Consider the following 16,552-nt stretch of genomic DNA (forward strand, 5'->3'; position numbering starts at 1 on the left):
ACGCAATGGCAGCTACAAAGCACATTTCATTTACAAATTATACTTTACAGCTTTCGGTTGACTTATTTTTAGCTGACAAAGAGCCGACAAATTATTCACATACTGTATTTACTTATAGAGACGCTTCTGAATTTATTTCGTTGTTGAGAAATACTAATAATATAACATTTAAAAATCGTATATTACCTAGCTGAAAAACAATACGAATAGTGTAGATAATAACAGAAAATGTTCTTCACTATTTCTATGGTTCTTGTGTGCACAAACTTGAGTTTTGTATGGTTTGCCCATACAAAAGTATAGGAGACTGAGGGAAAACTATAGCTACATTTGTTGTTTGCTTACATTTGCATTTGTGTGGCTGACATACTTGATCCCCATATGGCTGCTATTCAATCAGATAGCCTTTGATAAAGGGCAGGCCCGTTGGCACTCGCTTCTGATAGCGCGCATAGTCCGATTGAAAGAAATAAAGCAGCGAGTATTCCTCAACGTAAATGCGATCGTGAAAGAATAGCCAGCTGACTAGAGCATAAATGCAAATACACAGCGGATTCATCAGTATTACTTGGGTGCCAATGGACCAATAGAACCAGCCCACATACGACGGATGGCGACTGTAGGCGTATAATCCATGGGTTATTAGCTTGTGATCCGTGTGCTTTTCGTCCTGCACCTGTTGTAATTTATATTCATGTACAAATATACTTGGACCAATTCAGATATATATATTTACTAAATGCGTAAGCTGCGCCCTGCAGTGATGATGGCAACCTTTCGCACAATTTCGCCGAAGGCGCATAATGTCACGCCTAGCAGCCACAAATAGGCCCAACGCTTGAATTCGGGCAAAAAATATAGCTCTAGGACAAACTCTATCCAACTGGCTGCTGCTGCCGCCAGGCCATAGTGCACCGAATGATTCAGCATGAAGGAGTCCAGTGAGAGTGTGCGTGGATTTGCAAATGCAATAACCAGAAACTCAGAGTAATGGAAGAAGGACATGAAGCAGCCATATACGCCGAACTGCTGCCAAGGTACGGGCGCAAAACAAATGACTAGAACGCTCGCCGCCATGGTAAAGCCAGAAAAGAGGCGCGAATGGCAACCTTAGAGATAACAATTACCAAGTTAGAGATACTGGGGCACTTGTAGAATGAGTCATCCCATACCTGATATTCCATGTCTGAGCACAAAACGTATTATCATGTTGATGAGGGCGTAGTACAGCATCGGTCCCCACAGGACGGCGCCCCAGACATTTGGCACAATCCCATAGTATATCTGAGGAACTGAGGGCAACAAGCACCAGACCTGCCGTGGCCAGAAAGCAATACAAACTGATCCGGGCCCTCGGAGCAGAGTTTGGCGTGGGGGCCTGTCGTTGCTGAGGGCCGTGAATTATTTGCGCACATTATGACTAAATCACAAAGCTTTTTATGTTGTACTTGGCATGAAACACATTAAAATTCGGATTTTGTATAGCATTTGCAGAAATGTAAATAAATAGCTCAAAACCGGCAGCGGCTGTGTATGTCAATAGCAAGTGTTTCTGAATTTAGAAGGTTACAGTGCAAAGTGCACTGTTCTGTGCAGCTACGTCAGAATATATTCAACATTATAAGCCCAAAGTCATACTACATTCAATGAACGGTAAATGGGTAACATGTTGCTTGCAGTTTTTATCATTTATTATCATTTACGTTAGCCGTCCTATAGTCGAAGAATTTTGTGTAAACAGGAAAAACATTCACCTTCGATATAACTTGTTGTCTGTCATTTGCAAATGTGGCGTTACCTTCCCAGATTTATGAATCTCCTCGCTATCCCCAAAGTAATCGATAGTTGACCGAGCGATGTATAAAATTTACCGATAGTCAGCTGCGCGTGCACACATGAGATTCGATAGGCTGGTCTGTGAGGGTTATGTAAATTAATAAATTGTTAATTAAATCCTTAACAATTGCTATACATATTAACAAAAAGAGTGTACTATGGTGTTTATAAGCATCCCCCTGATGGTGCGCGCCCGCGGCCCGGATGAGTTCTGGCGCAAAAGGCGTATTTTCAAACTCGCTGCGGTAAGTACCAAAAACAGAAGCTCATGAAATTATTTTGACCGGTAATTAAATTGTTTCAGCATTATCGCCGCCGTACGCGTAATGTTTATTCTTTTGCCATACGCAGCGTTCATCGTGCACTCGCATACGCCACCAAGGGCCGCAAGCTCAAGAAACTGGACATGGCTCAGCTGTGGACAACCCGCGTTGAAGCCGGCTGCCAGCAGTATGGAGTCGCCTTGGACACATTCAAGGAGGGCCTCGCACGCTCTGATATTTTGCTGAACAAGTTAGTTGGCGGCATATACACTTAATGGCTGTATATTAACAGATTTTCTTTATAGAAAAATGCTCTCCGATTTGGCTATTTGGGAGCCACGCTCGTTTGAAGCTTTGGTAAACATTTCCAGAGAACGGGCTGCTGTGGAGGGTCTGCCGGACATTAAGCGAAGGTCGGCCTTCAATCAGGTGTATGGGCTGAGTAATCTAAAGCTCGATTAGGCTAAGTAGTGTTTGCATACAAATATAGTTTTATATATTAACTGAAGATTCATGGTTTTATTTTTGTGTCATGCAATCAAAAAACATTGCACTAAACGTTTATTGTAGGGGGGTTACGCACTAATAGGAAAACAGAATTCATAGAATTATTGGTAGCCATTTATTCTAATTTGGCCAAGATATCCGACTCGCGGAAAAAGGAAACAGCTCTTTCTTTTCATCACTATCCAATTGGACATGGTACCGCCCAAATTCAGGCAGCAGAGAACGCGATCGCCCTCCTTTACACCAATTGGAATATGACTGCCAGTTGTCTAGAAAATGAAAATAGATTCAATCAATATTATGTGACTAGTTTAATAGAATGTTGTAATTGCCGCGCGCAATTATGAAATACTTACAGCATTGCGAGTTCCGGGTCCCACCGCCACAACAGTGCCTTCCAGCACTTTACCCACCGATTTTTCTGGCAAGACAATGCCACCTTTCGTTTTGGTAAGGGCTTCAGCGCGTTGCACCAAAATGCGGTCAAGCATGGGGATGATCTTCTTAATAGCGGCAGCCTATATACAATTGCGAATCATTCGATTTTAATAAGCAATTTACTGTCATTAATTTCACATATTATATTCCCCCCCGCCTATGGGCTAGGGCAGAGTTACACAACAGCCCGGCACGGTGAGTTATCAGCGTATGCAGAAACTTCGAGAAGCTCAAGTGAAATTCTTTGAACGCCACATGCGACTTAAGGGTTTTTAAATAACTCAATACTGTACTTACCATTTTTATGTAATTAAATGCAAACTGGAGCGCTTCGAACAGCTAAATCTTAATTAATAAATGAAAGTGAAGTCTCACTACACGTGCGGGCCGGTCGCAGTTGTTCGTAATAGTGATGCACAACCATCGTACAATTGGTATCGATGCTATTCTCTATATACGATGTATCGTACTATCGGAAAAAGCATTTACTCGACGTTTTGAAAAGAAACCCGTTGACATTTAGACACATAGAAGGAGGAATGCAATAAACTTTTACGAGTTGAATAGAATTCATACACTGGTCACAAAGTAAGATAAGCATATTGGCACTGTCCATGCACGCGAACGTTATTCGTTGATGAAACTAGGACTCCAAATGTATTAGTATTAACGTTTTTTTTTCTTGGTGTCGGCCTGCAAAAAAAAATCGACTTTGGACGAGTTGTCTATTATTTTTATTTTTATTTATAAAAATATGAATTTTAACGTGCAATTGTACTGGATGTCATATCTATATGTTGTATGGTTAGTGATTTAAACACAGGAACCCCCGAAAAAGAGATTATTTTGAAAGCTTTAAAGTAACTGTTTTGTGTTGCAGTCGGAAAGCCATTAAAACAATAATTAAAGAAATCTACATTGAGAGCAGAGTATTACGATGTCGAATGCACCAGAATGCAACGATACAACAAAGAAATGGAGTACAATGTATAAGATTGTAAGGGAATTGAAAATGCAAAAAGGAGACGTAAGGAATGTGTTCAGCATGCGCGTTTCATTTCAACATTAATATTAAGGAATTGCAGTTAGTCCACTGATGTTGATATTTTGTAGTATGGATCTATGCATTCGAAGCCAGTTTTGCTACCAGGTCTCATGTTCAGTGCCACCTCGTCCGATTTCTTTTGCTTGTTAAACTCGCAGCTGAATTTTTCCGACATTTGTTGCAAATCGCTACAAATATTTCCGTAGATAAGCGTATCGTGTAACTTATGTTGTAATATGGCAAGTTTTCCCAGGTATTGGATCTGACCTCTGGATAAAGGGCGTGCGGTGAAGTTACGCAGCGATTCGCTGGCCTGCAGTAATAGTAAGATATCATTTCAGAGCTATGCAGAGAATATGGGCTTTCTTACACTAGTTATCTCGTCGCAGGTCAGCTCGGACAGCGGTAGCTCGAAAATTAACGAAATGGCGTCCTGCAACGTGCAATTACAACGATCCTGTCGAGCTACGCACAACGCGACGAACGTGTCGCAAATTCCATTTATTCTTAGCTTGTGCTGATGGAACAGCAAATCACATATTCGATGGCTGTAGTGCATTATCTTTCTAGGATACTCCGCCTCCAGCAGCACAGATAGTTCCCGGAAAATGACTCCCAGCGCTTTCAGATCAAACACATACGTATTATTCGCGGTGGCAATAACCATGACGGATGTTATGCAATGCCGCCCATAGAAACTTGGCTCCACCAGCACCGAGATGATGGCTTGGTCGCGTATGTCGCTCAACGCCCTATGGTATGACTGATCCGTTATTTATATACAAATACACATATATCGCCCCATATGTATTCCATAAATTCGCCTCGTCTTAAAATGCCCCTTTGTAGCGAATTTTATAAATACAGGGTACAGCAACAACAATGCCCAGTTAACACTATAGAGCAAAATATACGTATGGAGAGCACAGAGTAAAACCAAATGATATGACATATTACGGCAACAACTTAGATAATTCCCGAGAGAGTTCAGTTGAAAGTACTTTTTTCAAACCATATACTACTTATTAGAATCAATTTGATATATGTATAAAGTTTACTCTATCGTTTTTGTTGCATAGTGTTTGTCCGGCATATGGTTAAGTTATGAATGCGACTACACACCAAAAGTTCAGGGCATTCACTGAAAAAAAAGTCATCCCAGAGGCAGAGGAAGAGATCCCGAGATGGGGTAAATTGAGACAGATGCACATAGGAGCATGAATATTAAGAAGAAGAAGCATGCGGCAGGGCTGAGAACTCACTCGATGATGAGCTCCACTGACGCACATTTAGTACTGTGGAACAGTTCAGTGTTTATATGCGTTATATATGAATGTATATTTATATTGTGTGCACTCGGCTTATTTACTTTTATTGGTTTGTTTGGGCATTGGGCATTATATGTTGTTTATATTGTGCGACTGACTGACTGACTGACTGCCTGACTATGGCGGCAGTTTAAGTTTATTTATGCAGGCCGTGGCCAATGAAAACTCTGAGGGTAGCAGTTTTTTCTTTATCTTTTTGTTATAAATATATATTAATTTGTTATTGCGATTTGCGAAGCCCTTTATAAGAAAACAACTTTGACGAGAGTTTAGCACATTGAACGAAAAGAAAAGAAACAAAATAAAACAAAACAATCTTTACAGTCCCGGGTCCTGACTACATAATGTAATAATCAGGAAGTGAACATCAGTCGATATTGCAATAGACCCAAACAGACGTCCAAGACAGCGAAAGCGACAGCGACGTCAACGTCGACGTCGCCTCTTGTTAATGCATTGGACAATGCGGCTTTTGTTATAAACTGTTTCCCTGTCTCCGTCTCTGTCTCTATAGCCTGTCCCTGCCCTTTATTTGTGTCCTCTCTTTTTTTCGTTTTCTGCCAGCCGTCTGCTCAGTTGCCATTTCGCCTGTCTAGACCAACAAAAGCGGGCAATTTTTGCACTTATTGATATTCACCAACAGAAGGTTTCTCTGCTAACTATTGTCACAGGCAACCAGCCAGCCAGCCAGCCAGCCAGCCAGGCAGGCAGCAAGTCAGCAAATATTCTATTAGCTTTGAAAATATACATGATATGACAGGCAGCTGCTAGTAGGTATACGAAAGATCTAACCCGAAAAAAAGATATGTTGAAAATAAATCTTCGAACGAGACAATGTCTAAGTACTTTACAAAATGCATACAAATTAGTCGCGCCTCACAATTAGCCAATTTTAATGTTATAGATATATAAAAGGTATTCGATTAGCCCATATATTAATATTCTGTGTATATATTTTAAGTGTTATGATTAGACTTAAGAAAGCTTACTTAAGCTTTTCTGCATTGCAAACGGTTTAACCAAAGTTCTTAAGCTTTATCTACCTTGCAAGCGTATGAGCGCAACAGGCGTTTGTAAAAAAATAAAAGCTTAGAAGGAAGCCCGTTAAAGCTTTTGGCTAGGCAACAAGTTGGAGCCACAGGAACAGCAACAATTGAGAGAGACAACAATGGAGTGTGCTTGCGTAAGTATGTGTGCGTGTTTGAGAGAGGCAGTCAGGGAAAGGTGTTAGGTTATTCACACACACACACACAAACACATATACATATATGTACATGGGCAACACACCTGCCGTTAAACTTTCTTAAACATCAACGACGTCATCGTCTTGATTGTGTGTTGTTTTTCTAGAATGTAATTTAACAAACAGAAGCACACAAAAATATACACACACTTGGTCTTATGCATATAGTATATGGTGTACAGTATGTCAATAAAGTGTTTTTACTAACAAAAAAAAACTAATTTTTTGGGTTTAGTTGAAAATAAATGTACCTAAAAGTGAGAATTTTTTTTTCAATTATAATTTATTCGATTCTATATTTCTCCTAGAACTTAATGGCAAAAAGAATTGTTAAATAACATTACCCAAACATTTTATAAAATTAAAAAAACTAAAAACATTCACATTTTATGCTGTCAATAAAGTGTTTTTACAGCTACGGTAAATTGTTTTGCCGTTCTCTTTTGGGTGATCCCGTTAGATTTGGGCCCATGCGTTTTGGCTTCTCTTGTGTCTTCGACTTTTCTTGTCATTTTCTATTGCAATTTATAACGTTTTGCTTTAATTTTATGAAAAATAAAATGCCAGGAAAAAGAACAACTTTTGAAGTCGCTCAGCTGGTGTATTATAACCATCAGATGTGACGTCAAGTCTCGGAACTGGCTGATATGTTTAATTTATCAAAAGCAACGATATACAAACATATTAAACAGAGCCAATAAGGAAGATAGGCTAGAGGCAAAGCCAGTATGTGGTCGACCCTGCAAAATTTCTGACAGAGATAAGCGAAAAATTCTGAGAAAAATTGAGAAAAATCCACAAATTTCGCTTAGGGATATTGCTCAGGAGTTCAAGGAAGAAAGTGGTGTTGATGTGTCACATGAAACTGTCCGAAAATTACTGAATTCCAATGACTACACATCACGAGTTGCCAGGAAAAAACCTCTACTATCGGCGGCGAATATTTTGAAGCGGCTATCGTTCGCTCAAGTCCATGTAAATAGTTCGAACGATTTTTGGAGTAACGTCATATTCTGTGACGAAAGCAAGATGATGCTATTCTACAACGATGGGCCATCCAGAGTCTGGAGAAAGCCACTAACAGCGTTGGAAAACCGCAATATTATTCCAACCGTTAAATTCGGAAAACTATCAGTGATGGTGTGGGGGTGTATTTCGAGCAAGGGGTGTAGGAGATTTGACCTTCATTGAGAATACCATGGATGCTAGACAATATCTGAGCATTTTACAGACACATCTCGTCAGTAGTGCACAGAAATTTGGATTCTATGAGGACAATAAGCCAATTTTTAAATTTTACCAGGACAATGACCCGAAGCATAAAGCTCATATGGTAAGAGTTTGGCTGTTGTACAACTGTGGAAAGGTGTTAGACACTCCACCACAAAGTCCAGATATGAATCCAATAGAAAATGTGTGGTCATATTTGAAAAAAAAAGTCGCAAAGCGGAGTCCAAAATCAAAAACTGATTTAAAAGCTGCTGTACTGGAAGAATGGCAGAAGATTCCAGAAACATACATACAAAACCTTATTGTTTCAATGAAACGGCGATTGCAGGCTGTATGTGACGCTAATGGCAGCCACACAAAGTATTAAAAAAAAATATTCCTGTTTTTTTAACATTGTTATTTAGTAATAAAGTTTCGTGTAAAAACACTTTATTGACAGCATAAAATTTGAATGTTTTTAGTTTTTTAATTTTATAAAATGTTTGGGTAATGTTATTTAACAATTCTTTTTGCCATTAAGTTCTAGGAAAAATATAGAATCGAAATAAATTAGAATTGAAAAAAAATTCTCACTTTTAGGTACATTTATTTTCAACTAAACCCAAAAAATTAGTTTTTTTTCGTTAGTCAAAACACTTTATTGACATACTGTATATATAGGGTTTTATATTCGAGTCTATTGCAAAAACGTGCAACCATGACGTCGTAGCTGCCGTCGCCCGTCTGCTGCAATAATAATAACACTTAACAACAGCAGCAGCAGCAACAACAACAACAAGAACAACAACAACAACAAACGATGTGCCAAGTGATTGAATTAAGTGCCAATAGTTTTGTGAGGGACCTGTTGGCTGGGTTGCGTTTGCTCTTACGTTTTTACGTTTACGTTAATTGATACAAAGTCTCAAACGTGCGTCTCTTTATCTATTTATAAAAGTTTCGGCAGCAGAGTCGCTATTTTCGCGCATTTGTTTGATTCGGACAACGAATCTGATTGCGATTGCTTAATGTGTGCGTGTGTGTGCATGTGTGCGTGTGTGCGTGTGAATGCGAATGTGTGCTCGTTTTGTAGATGTTTTCGCGTCTCGCTTGCCGTTTGGCGGCCTGTGCCTGCCCTAAAATGTAAATAAACAAAAGAAAGGTAACAGCAAACGCAGCAGCAACAGCAGCAACACATAAACAATTACAACAATAAATGTGTATATAATTGTATGCTGACCACGGACGAAAAGTTTACAGTAACCAAATCGAAATTTACGTTTGAGTTTGAATAGCAGCGGCTGCTGCCGCTGTTGCTGCCGCTGCTGATATGAACAAATTATTTGGCGGTCGATTTTTACGCATGTACCGATACCGAATTTTAAATTTATGTTTTATTGCTGACGTTATTTGTTTACACGCACATTAGCATTAATGTAACAGCGTTGCCGCTGTTGCTGTTGCTGCCGCTGTTGCTGACGTAGTTGCCGCATCCACCGCAATTCATCGTCATCTATCAAAGTGGCAGAGTGTATTAACAAAATCAAATATCGGGCCGAAACTCAAAATAGACAAATGATAAAATAAAGCATCGGCAATCAAACAGCTGTCAAATGCCAATTCAACAGCATTACGAGCTGGCAAGGTCGCTGCAGCGCCGATAAAAGCGAAAGATAATATCGATTGCGATTGCGATTGTTATTAATGCTTAATTGCCAGCGCCGCTCACTTCACAATCTCTCTATCCCCCCCTAACACCGCTCATTCCCTCACTATTTCACCCACAATGTGCGCTGTTGTTGCAGTTGCAAAAAAAAAAAAAACAATACAATCGCAAATTACAAAACTGCAACATTATTTGATTTATTTTAATTGAGCATGCGTGGGCCTGTCTGTCTGTCTGTCCGTCCGTCTGTCTGTCTGTCTCTTCGTCTGTTTGCCCACGCTTTATGCTCTAATTCAGTTTGGTTAGAAATCGATTGCAGCAACAAAGCAAAGCAACGCGAATCAGCGCAAAGCAAACGAGCAAGAAAAACATTCAATTTACAGCTGCAAACTAAGTACTTACTGTGGGCCTGGGGGATTACACCTTGCCCGCCCGCTTGCACTTCCGCGAGCCAATTTTCGTCGCCTGCGCTTAGCGTTTAAGTGAAAATTGGTGAAAATCTGGCAAATGTGTCAACAAGTGCCTAGTCAAACGGGCGTGAAACGCAGCAAAAGCAATAACAACAACGGAGAGCAGCGCAACATAGTCAACGCTTTTCACTTAATTTCAACTAAATTTCGTAGAGCTCTTCACCCGCTACCCCCCCCCCCCCCCCCCCCCTATATTCCCCGCACACCCACCCAACATCTACCAGCATGTGTGTATGTAGCGAAGATTCTTGAGCTGCAACCAAATCTAGATCCGGTTCAGCAAGTTTACCGCAAGCTAGTTACAATATACATACATACACACATATACACACACACACACACACACATACAAGAGATGGGTACATCAACGTTACTAGAGATGAGCGCGTGTAAGCACGATATATAAATATTTTTACGCAGCAGCATATAATGAAAGGCTTAAATTTCACATGCTCATAATTATTCTTTAAAAACAGCAAATGGGATATCAAAAAGGCGCCAAAGTGTTTATTAACATTTTGCAATATCAATTAATGTTGAATATATTAAATTTTGTACATGAAGTCGTGTCACGCCATCAACACACAGTTTGCATATATATATATATATATATATATATATATATACATGTGTGTGTGTGTGTGTGTACATACATAATTGACAATGTTGGCGACTCACCTGTGTAAACGGTCCGTTTGCTCGGCTTCGTTCTGCAGCTCGTTAATGGCAAAGAGCTCCGTCTCGCCATTGCGTCCGAAGATGCCATTGGGTATCTTGCGGAGGAACTTCTTTAATACGCTGGCAATGGTGAACACCGAATAGTTGTCAACGTTAACAAGTCGGCCCGCCTGCAGGAAGTGTATGAGCTTCTTCATTGCGCCCTGATGGCCGGGCGCACGAAAAACATCGCGTCGATTTGGCGACTCCTTGTTTAGTTTCAATATGAGCACAAGCAGCGGCCCAGGAATGTTGTTGTTGTGCTTGCATACCTCCTCCAGTGGTACACCGAACTTCACCTTCTCCAAGCGGTATGGATAGGCGGGAGCGGTCGCTGGATGGCCGCAGGATGTGACAACGTTGCCCAAATCAGCGGCGCGTCGATGCACGCGCTCAGCCCAGCTGGACATTTTGAGTGTGTTTGTGTGTGTGTGCGCGCGTATGTGTGTAGATATTTGTAAGCGTCTGTTTGTTTGTGTGCGGTTATTTGCCTGCGTACGCGTTATGTATATCAATTCGAGTGTGTGTGTGTGTGTGCGTGTGTATGTGTATGTGTAGGCAACACTTTTCTTTCGGGCGTTCGGTTTTCACAGAAAAATGTGCTCGTTCATAATTTTATGCTGTTTTATGCTGGTTAAAAACATGTTCCTTTACTTCCCCCTTACTTTCCACTGGAATGTAACTGCGTTGTTAAAGTAGTACTAGTAGTAGTTGTTGTTTTTGTTGTTGCTATTTTGTCTCTGTATGCATTTATCTTTCGTTGTGTCGTTGTTACTCAGCTCCTCGTACTTGTATCTGTTAATTTTTTGTTGTTTTGGGCGTTGTTTGAATTTTCTTCGAACGTAGTAATTATTTTCTTCGTTAAGATTTCTCAAATGTTAATTGAATATATCAAGATCTTTGTTTCATATATGTGCGTGTGTGTGTGTGTGTGTATACGCTTGCTTAGATTTGGCGATTTCAATTTTTTATGCTCGCGCAGTCACAGCAGCAGCCACTCCAGTATGCACTTTTTTTTAGCTTTGCTACTTCTTTTTTTTCACTGTTGCCGTCCCTTCACAGCTTAAGCGTAGATAGCGCGACGCGTTGTAGCATATTGAGCGCAGGATATATTATCCACAAGCTACGTTTTAGGTGTACCGACGCGGCTGGTTGTTGTTTTTTCTTTTTTTTTATTTAATTAATGGGTTAGTTTTCGTGGCTCTTAAAATAATTTTCGCGTCTCTGCACGCACGACTTGCAGCTCCAGCACTTGTGTATACACTAGCGATGCGCGACTTTTTTCTACTAGGGGTGTACAGATGTATTGCGTTTGCAACATATCGATATATCGCACGAATAAACTATCGGCACCCCTTAAGCTATGCTAATTACAATGTATCGATATCGATGAATAAAATGTCACCCTGCATATTATGAGTAGTATCGAATCTCTAATTATGGCGAATATGTGTAAAGTGAAATTGTTGCAAAGGAAATAACAATAATACAAAGCTACCAATAAGCCGCTTATTCATTGCAAGTTTTTAACCAAAAGAAGTACGTATTAAGCATAGTAGGCTATGAATGTATTTATAGCGCATCTGACACACATACATTCATTTAATTTATTTTTGTTTGTCTCAATTATTTTGTTGTCTGCTTCAAAACAACAGCAACAACAACACGTACAATTTTCATCTTTTTCTACGAAAAAAATAAGTTAATAATAAAAAAAAAAGGCGTCAAACGCAAGACTATCAAACGCAGCGCATTTTGGCCCAATCGCTTATCCAAAATTTTCAAGTTCCATTTGCAAAAACAATTTTTATATGTGTGAGTGCCGCTGCTCACCTTGAATCCGTAGTCGTTGGCTGTTTCCCCCTTCGAACGCGTCTACGTATATAAGATATTGACCCTGTACGCCTGATACATATTTAAAACACACGCACATGCAACACACACACACACATACACGCATCGACGTACATACCTAAATAAGTTGCTGCATAGAAACTTTTTTTCAATTGGCAGGTGAACAAATGACCACCGCCGCCTCCACATCGCAAAATGCGTCGTCGACGTTGATGGCTGCTGGTGGAGCCGGTGGCGCGGGCTCTACGACAACAACAACGTTGACGACGACACCCAGCAGCTCGGCCGTGCGTGCCCTGGCCATGGAGTACAAGTCGCTTCAGGAGGAACCAGTCGAAGGATTTCGCGTTAAGCTAATGAACGATGATAATCTGTTTGAGTGGGAGGTGGCCATCTTTGGGCCGCCAGATACACTATATCAAGGTGGCTATTTCAAGGCGCACATGAAATTTCCACACGATTACCCGTACTCGCCGCCATCCATACGCTTCCTCACCAAGGTATGGCATCCGAATGTATACGAAAACGGCGATCTCTGCATATCCATACTGCATCCGCCTGTTGATGATCCCCAAAGCGGCGAGCTTCCCTGCGAACGCTGGAATCCTACACAGAATGTGCGTACCATTCTTCTCTCGGTTATTTCGCTCCTTAACGAGCCCAATACATACTCGCCAGCCAACGTGGATGCTTCGGTGATGTATCGCCGATGGCGGGATTCCCAGGTAAGTGTTAATCAAATCGCAACATATAAAGATCTAATATATCACGCAGGGCAAGGACAACGAATATCCGAACATAATACGCAAACAGGCACTGGCCGCCAATGCGGAAGCCAAGCGCGAAGGTATTGTGGTGCCTATGACACTGGAGGACTATTGCCTGAAGCCCACGGTCAAGCCCAGCACAGAGTCCGGCCTAGATGCAAATTTCTATGATGATGATTTTGATTTGGAGACCGAAGATTTGCCAACAGACTCGGATGAGGAGGATGATGAGGATGAGGACGATGAAGATGATGATGAAGAGGGCAACGGGGATAGTGCACCAATTAGCAAAAATAATGGCAATACAAAGTGCACGAACAACGGTTTGTCGGCAAAATCAGCTGCTGCTTCTGCAACAGATGATGCCGAGTCCGCTGATGACAGCGGTAAGGGAGAGACTACATAATGCAGATAAACACGCTCCACCTTCACTCTGCTCCTGCCCTAGGCGTCTGCGTAGCATTTAAATGAAGATGATACTAAGTGTGAAAAGAAACGAATCGAGCTGCTTGAAGACGCCCCCTAAGGCCAATCGCTGGTTTATCATTTCTCTCAACACAATTATTATTTTTTTACCATAAATTATGTACAATTGTAAAACTGAAACGTGAATTATTTCTTAGCTGGCCCGCTTTATAATATCCCCCAGCTAGCCTCTGGCTAGGCACGTTTTAAACCCGTTCATAGAATTTCAAGAGCTTGCGATTCCTTTTAAAGCAACTAAATACCACTCAAAACTGAAAACGATTATACAAGATCTATATATATATATACAATATACATATGTATTAGCTATTATTATTTAAAAATATATATATACAATTACACACATCCATGTACTTGTATGTACAAATCATTAGAGGGGGCGCTACAGATGCAAATTTTTAATGAGAACTATCCTAACAAACGAGAGACATCCTAACAAAAGATAAACTAACAAGAAAAACAACATAATATACAATCAACGGATTTCAAGAACGGAAAGCAAATATGGAAAGTAGCAATTAAGGAATATTTATGTGCAAAAGAACACCAATTGCAATATTGAAACGGAAAACTGCATTGTATAATAAATTGCAAAGATTCATAAGCCAAATAAAATGACAAAAAAATAAATCTCCGATGTTGATTACTTGACAAGTGAACAATTCACATATTATTCTAATAAGCAAAGACACGGCATGTGTTCATCCTTATTAATTTAAGGAACATTCTTCGAATTATGCTATTACCAAGATTGGCATCGTTAACTGTGATAAGGTATCTATCGCAAGTTAGTCGATCGTTTGCGTACAGTACAGGTTTCTCGCTGAGATTATTTTGCTCACAGTTTATTTGCTCAACTTTTGAAAGATTTTAAATTTTGGTTATGAGTTTGGCACGCTTGCGCCATGCCAGAAGCGCCGGGGTAAGGTCCTTGTCTGTAATGGCAGGCATGCGTATAAGTGAGCTATAGACACCAATGTCCGCCACGGACATTTGATCGCCGCCAAAGTATTGCTGCTGCTGCAGCCGCTTGTCCAGCAGCCGCACCATAGCCACTTGGCTCTTGTGTGTGGTGCAGCGCAACAGTTGATAGCAAATGTCCAGCACAGCATCGATTTCGTTGCAGAGCGGCGAGTTTTCATAGCGATATTCTGTGGGGCCCACACGTCCCAAATACCTTATGATATTCACCTCGCCATAAATGGGCACATACATTGTCGGTGAGCTAATCATTTCGGTGTGCTCGCCTAGGCAGACAAATTGTAAGATTAATCTAGATTTAATTGAGTACCATAAGCCCTTGCGTACAGTTCTTCCATATTAGCGTTACGTTGATCTTGGGCAGCGCTGGATTCACAGACACTTTCGCCAGATTAGCCTCAAACTCTCGCGCTGCTGGCCCAATATCCGCCATCGTTGAGTGTGTAAAGGTCTTCACATCAATGGTGTACAGGTCGCGCCAGGCGTTCTTCAACGCCAACAATGCATATGGTATAAAGTTGGGATGTCCATTGACGACCACATCATGCAGTGGCACCTGTCTCAAAACATTTGCATAGTATTTTATATGGTTATAAGGCCAAAGTTAACCCACTTCTTTTAGTCCACCGTTGTGGTAAGCTGTTGTATGCTGGACGGTCTTGCCACACACACGCACACCCAAGCTAGCGCGTATTTGTCCCAGCTGCGCTTTGAGCTCCTCGAGTTGTTTCAGCACCTTTTCTTGACGTTCCAACACAGCTGTTGTGTCTTGGTTCTACAAAATTAAACACACCAAAAAGGCAATGCACTGCATCAATAAAGGACAATTCAGTTTTCAAAACTGACTGCTAAAAAAAAACTAGAGATGGGCGCGTGAAAATATCAACGTAATAGCATATCCTTTAAAATATTTTGTTTATCGCTTCTGAGGATACCCGCTCGTTAAATATATAAATATATTTAATAATTCCATTAAGTTTGTTGTTAGCAACAATACATAGTGTTAATAAGCATGTGTTTAGATACCCTGGAATTATTTCCCGGCACATTTTCATATACGGTTTATAACGGGTCGAAAAATCATGCGCCCATTTCTAATGTGAACACACGAACACAAACTTGAAAAGCACAGTGCGTGTTATGCATTTTGTTAGTCAGTAGAATTTATAAATAGACATAAATTTGTGTTTAGCATATACATCTTTTAACCTTTAGCAAATGTTGTATTTGTCTGCCTAAAATGTCCAAATCAAGTGCACAGATGCCAGTTTTTGTATTGTTGCTCTCAACCTCCGCAGCGCCACTGCATTGAATTTGATGGGCCTTTTATTTTGATATCATGTGGTGAATGAAAATGAAATGATTTTTGAGTTTTCACACAGGCTCAGCACAGAAATAAGCTCCTAGATGGAGCATTGGCAACCAATTGAAAAGCAATTCACTGGCACTTTAGTCACTCTGACAATCTGTTCCAGCAACGCTCATCTCTAATTTGGGCCACGGCAGCTGCGAACAACACTTACTGCGGGGCCTGGTGTAGCGCCGGCGGAGAGGCTGACATTCCTTAATTCGTACATACAGGTGGGCAGTGTAATATCAAATTGTGGCAACAAAGTCTTCAGCTCGTACATTTCACGATCCAATTTGGTAGCGGGTTTAAGTAGATACGACACAGAAAAATGTGCTTGGCGGTAGCGATGAGTCAAGTCTATTATCGATTTATCGGATTTTTTACGATGTCT

At 40.7% G+C, this 16,552-nt stretch overlaps 6 protein-coding genes and 1 pseudogene across 9 annotated transcripts; 2 read left to right on the plus strand and 5 right to left on the minus strand.

Moving 5' to 3' along the window:
- Nucleotides 1-107: 107 nt before the first annotated feature.
- Nucleotides 108-1,096, minus strand: LOC116650466 (protein-S-isoprenylcysteine O-methyltransferase-like). The gene is made up of 2 exons (XM_070208335.1): nucleotides 737-1,096; nucleotides 108-676 (listed from the first exon to the last, which is right to left on the minus strand). The coding sequence occupies exons 1-2, from the start codon at nucleotides 800-802 to the stop codon at nucleotides 389-391; spliced, it is 354 nt and encodes a 117-aa protein (XP_070064436.1). The 5' UTR covers nucleotides 803-1,096; the 3' UTR covers nucleotides 108-388.
- Nucleotides 1,097-1,899: 803 nt separating this feature from the next.
- LOC116650468 (large ribosomal subunit protein bL20m-like) lies at nucleotides 1,900-2,607 on the plus strand. The gene is made up of 3 exons (XM_032434136.2): nucleotides 1,900-2,081; nucleotides 2,141-2,349; nucleotides 2,405-2,607. The coding sequence occupies exons 1-3, from the start codon at nucleotides 1,995-1,997 to the stop codon at nucleotides 2,559-2,561; spliced, it is 453 nt and encodes a 150-aa protein (XP_032290027.1). The 5' UTR covers nucleotides 1,900-1,994; the 3' UTR covers nucleotides 2,562-2,607.
- Nucleotides 2,608-2,694: 87 nt separating this feature from the next.
- On the minus strand, nucleotides 2,695-3,484 carry LOC116650475 (10 kDa heat shock protein, mitochondrial-like; annotated as a pseudogene).
- Nucleotides 3,485-3,762: 278 nt separating this feature from the next.
- LOC116650476 (protein Exd1 homolog) lies at nucleotides 3,763-4,856 on the minus strand. Its single transcript, XM_032434160.2, has 2 exons — nucleotides 4,460-4,856; nucleotides 3,763-4,402 (listed from the first exon to the last, which is right to left on the minus strand). Exons 1-2 carry the CDS (start codon nucleotides 4,754-4,756, stop codon nucleotides 4,130-4,132), a joined length of 570 nt encoding a protein of 189 aa, XP_032290051.2. The 5' UTR covers nucleotides 4,757-4,856; the 3' UTR covers nucleotides 3,763-4,129.
- A 491-nt stretch (nucleotides 4,857-5,347) lies between these two features.
- On the minus strand, nucleotides 5,348-11,132 carry LOC116649860 (rho GTPase-activating protein 20-like). The gene is made up of 2 exons (XM_032433076.2): nucleotides 10,684-11,132; nucleotides 5,348-5,384 (listed from the first exon to the last, which is right to left on the minus strand). The coding sequence occupies exons 1-2, from the start codon at nucleotides 11,130-11,132 to the stop codon at nucleotides 5,348-5,350; spliced, it is 486 nt and encodes a 161-aa protein (XP_032288967.2).
- A 983-nt stretch (nucleotides 11,133-12,115) lies between these two features.
- LOC116649856 (ubiquitin-conjugating enzyme E2 R2-like) lies at nucleotides 12,116-14,174 on the plus strand. 3 transcript variants are annotated; one of them, XM_032433071.2, is made up of 3 exons: nucleotides 12,116-12,261; nucleotides 12,736-13,301; nucleotides 13,351-14,174. In XM_032433071.2, the coding sequence occupies exons 2-3, from the start codon at nucleotides 12,744-12,746 to the stop codon at nucleotides 13,747-13,749; spliced, it is 957 nt and encodes a 318-aa protein (XP_032288962.1). In that variant the 5' UTR covers nucleotides 12,116-12,261; nucleotides 12,736-12,743; the 3' UTR covers nucleotides 13,750-14,174. The 3 variants fall into 3 exon arrangements, with proteins under 3 accessions (XP_032288962.1, XP_032288960.1, XP_032288961.1); XM_032433069.2 differs by lacking the exon at nucleotides 12,116-12,261 and adding an exon at nucleotides 12,403-12,537; XM_032433070.2 differs by lacking the exon at nucleotides 12,116-12,261 and adding an exon at nucleotides 12,437-12,621.
- A 484-nt stretch (nucleotides 14,175-14,658) lies between these two features.
- Nucleotides 14,659-16,526, minus strand: LOC6622060 (probable aminoacyl tRNA synthase complex-interacting multifunctional protein 2). 2 transcript variants are annotated; one of them, XM_002048399.4, is made up of 5 exons: nucleotides 16,334-16,526; nucleotides 16,020-16,133; nucleotides 15,424-15,585; nucleotides 15,138-15,366; nucleotides 14,659-15,076 (listed from the first exon to the last, which is right to left on the minus strand). In XM_002048399.4, the coding sequence occupies exons 1-5, from the start codon at nucleotides 16,439-16,441 to the stop codon at nucleotides 14,700-14,702; spliced, it is 990 nt and encodes a 329-aa protein (XP_002048435.1). In that variant the 5' UTR covers nucleotides 16,442-16,526; the 3' UTR covers nucleotides 14,659-14,699. The 2 variants fall into 2 exon arrangements, with proteins under 2 accessions (XP_002048435.1, XP_015030444.1); XM_015174958.3 differs by lacking the exon at nucleotides 16,020-16,133 and having other exon boundaries at nucleotides 16,334-16,524.
- Nucleotides 16,527-16,552: the final 26 nt, after the last annotated feature.

Source organism: Drosophila virilis, chromosome 3 (genome assembly GCF_030788295.1).
Source record: "Drosophila virilis strain 15010-1051.87 chromosome 3, Dvir_AGI_RSII-ME, whole genome shotgun sequence".
Classification (NCBI taxonomy): Eukaryota; Metazoa; Arthropoda; class Insecta; order Diptera; family Drosophilidae; genus Drosophila; species Drosophila virilis.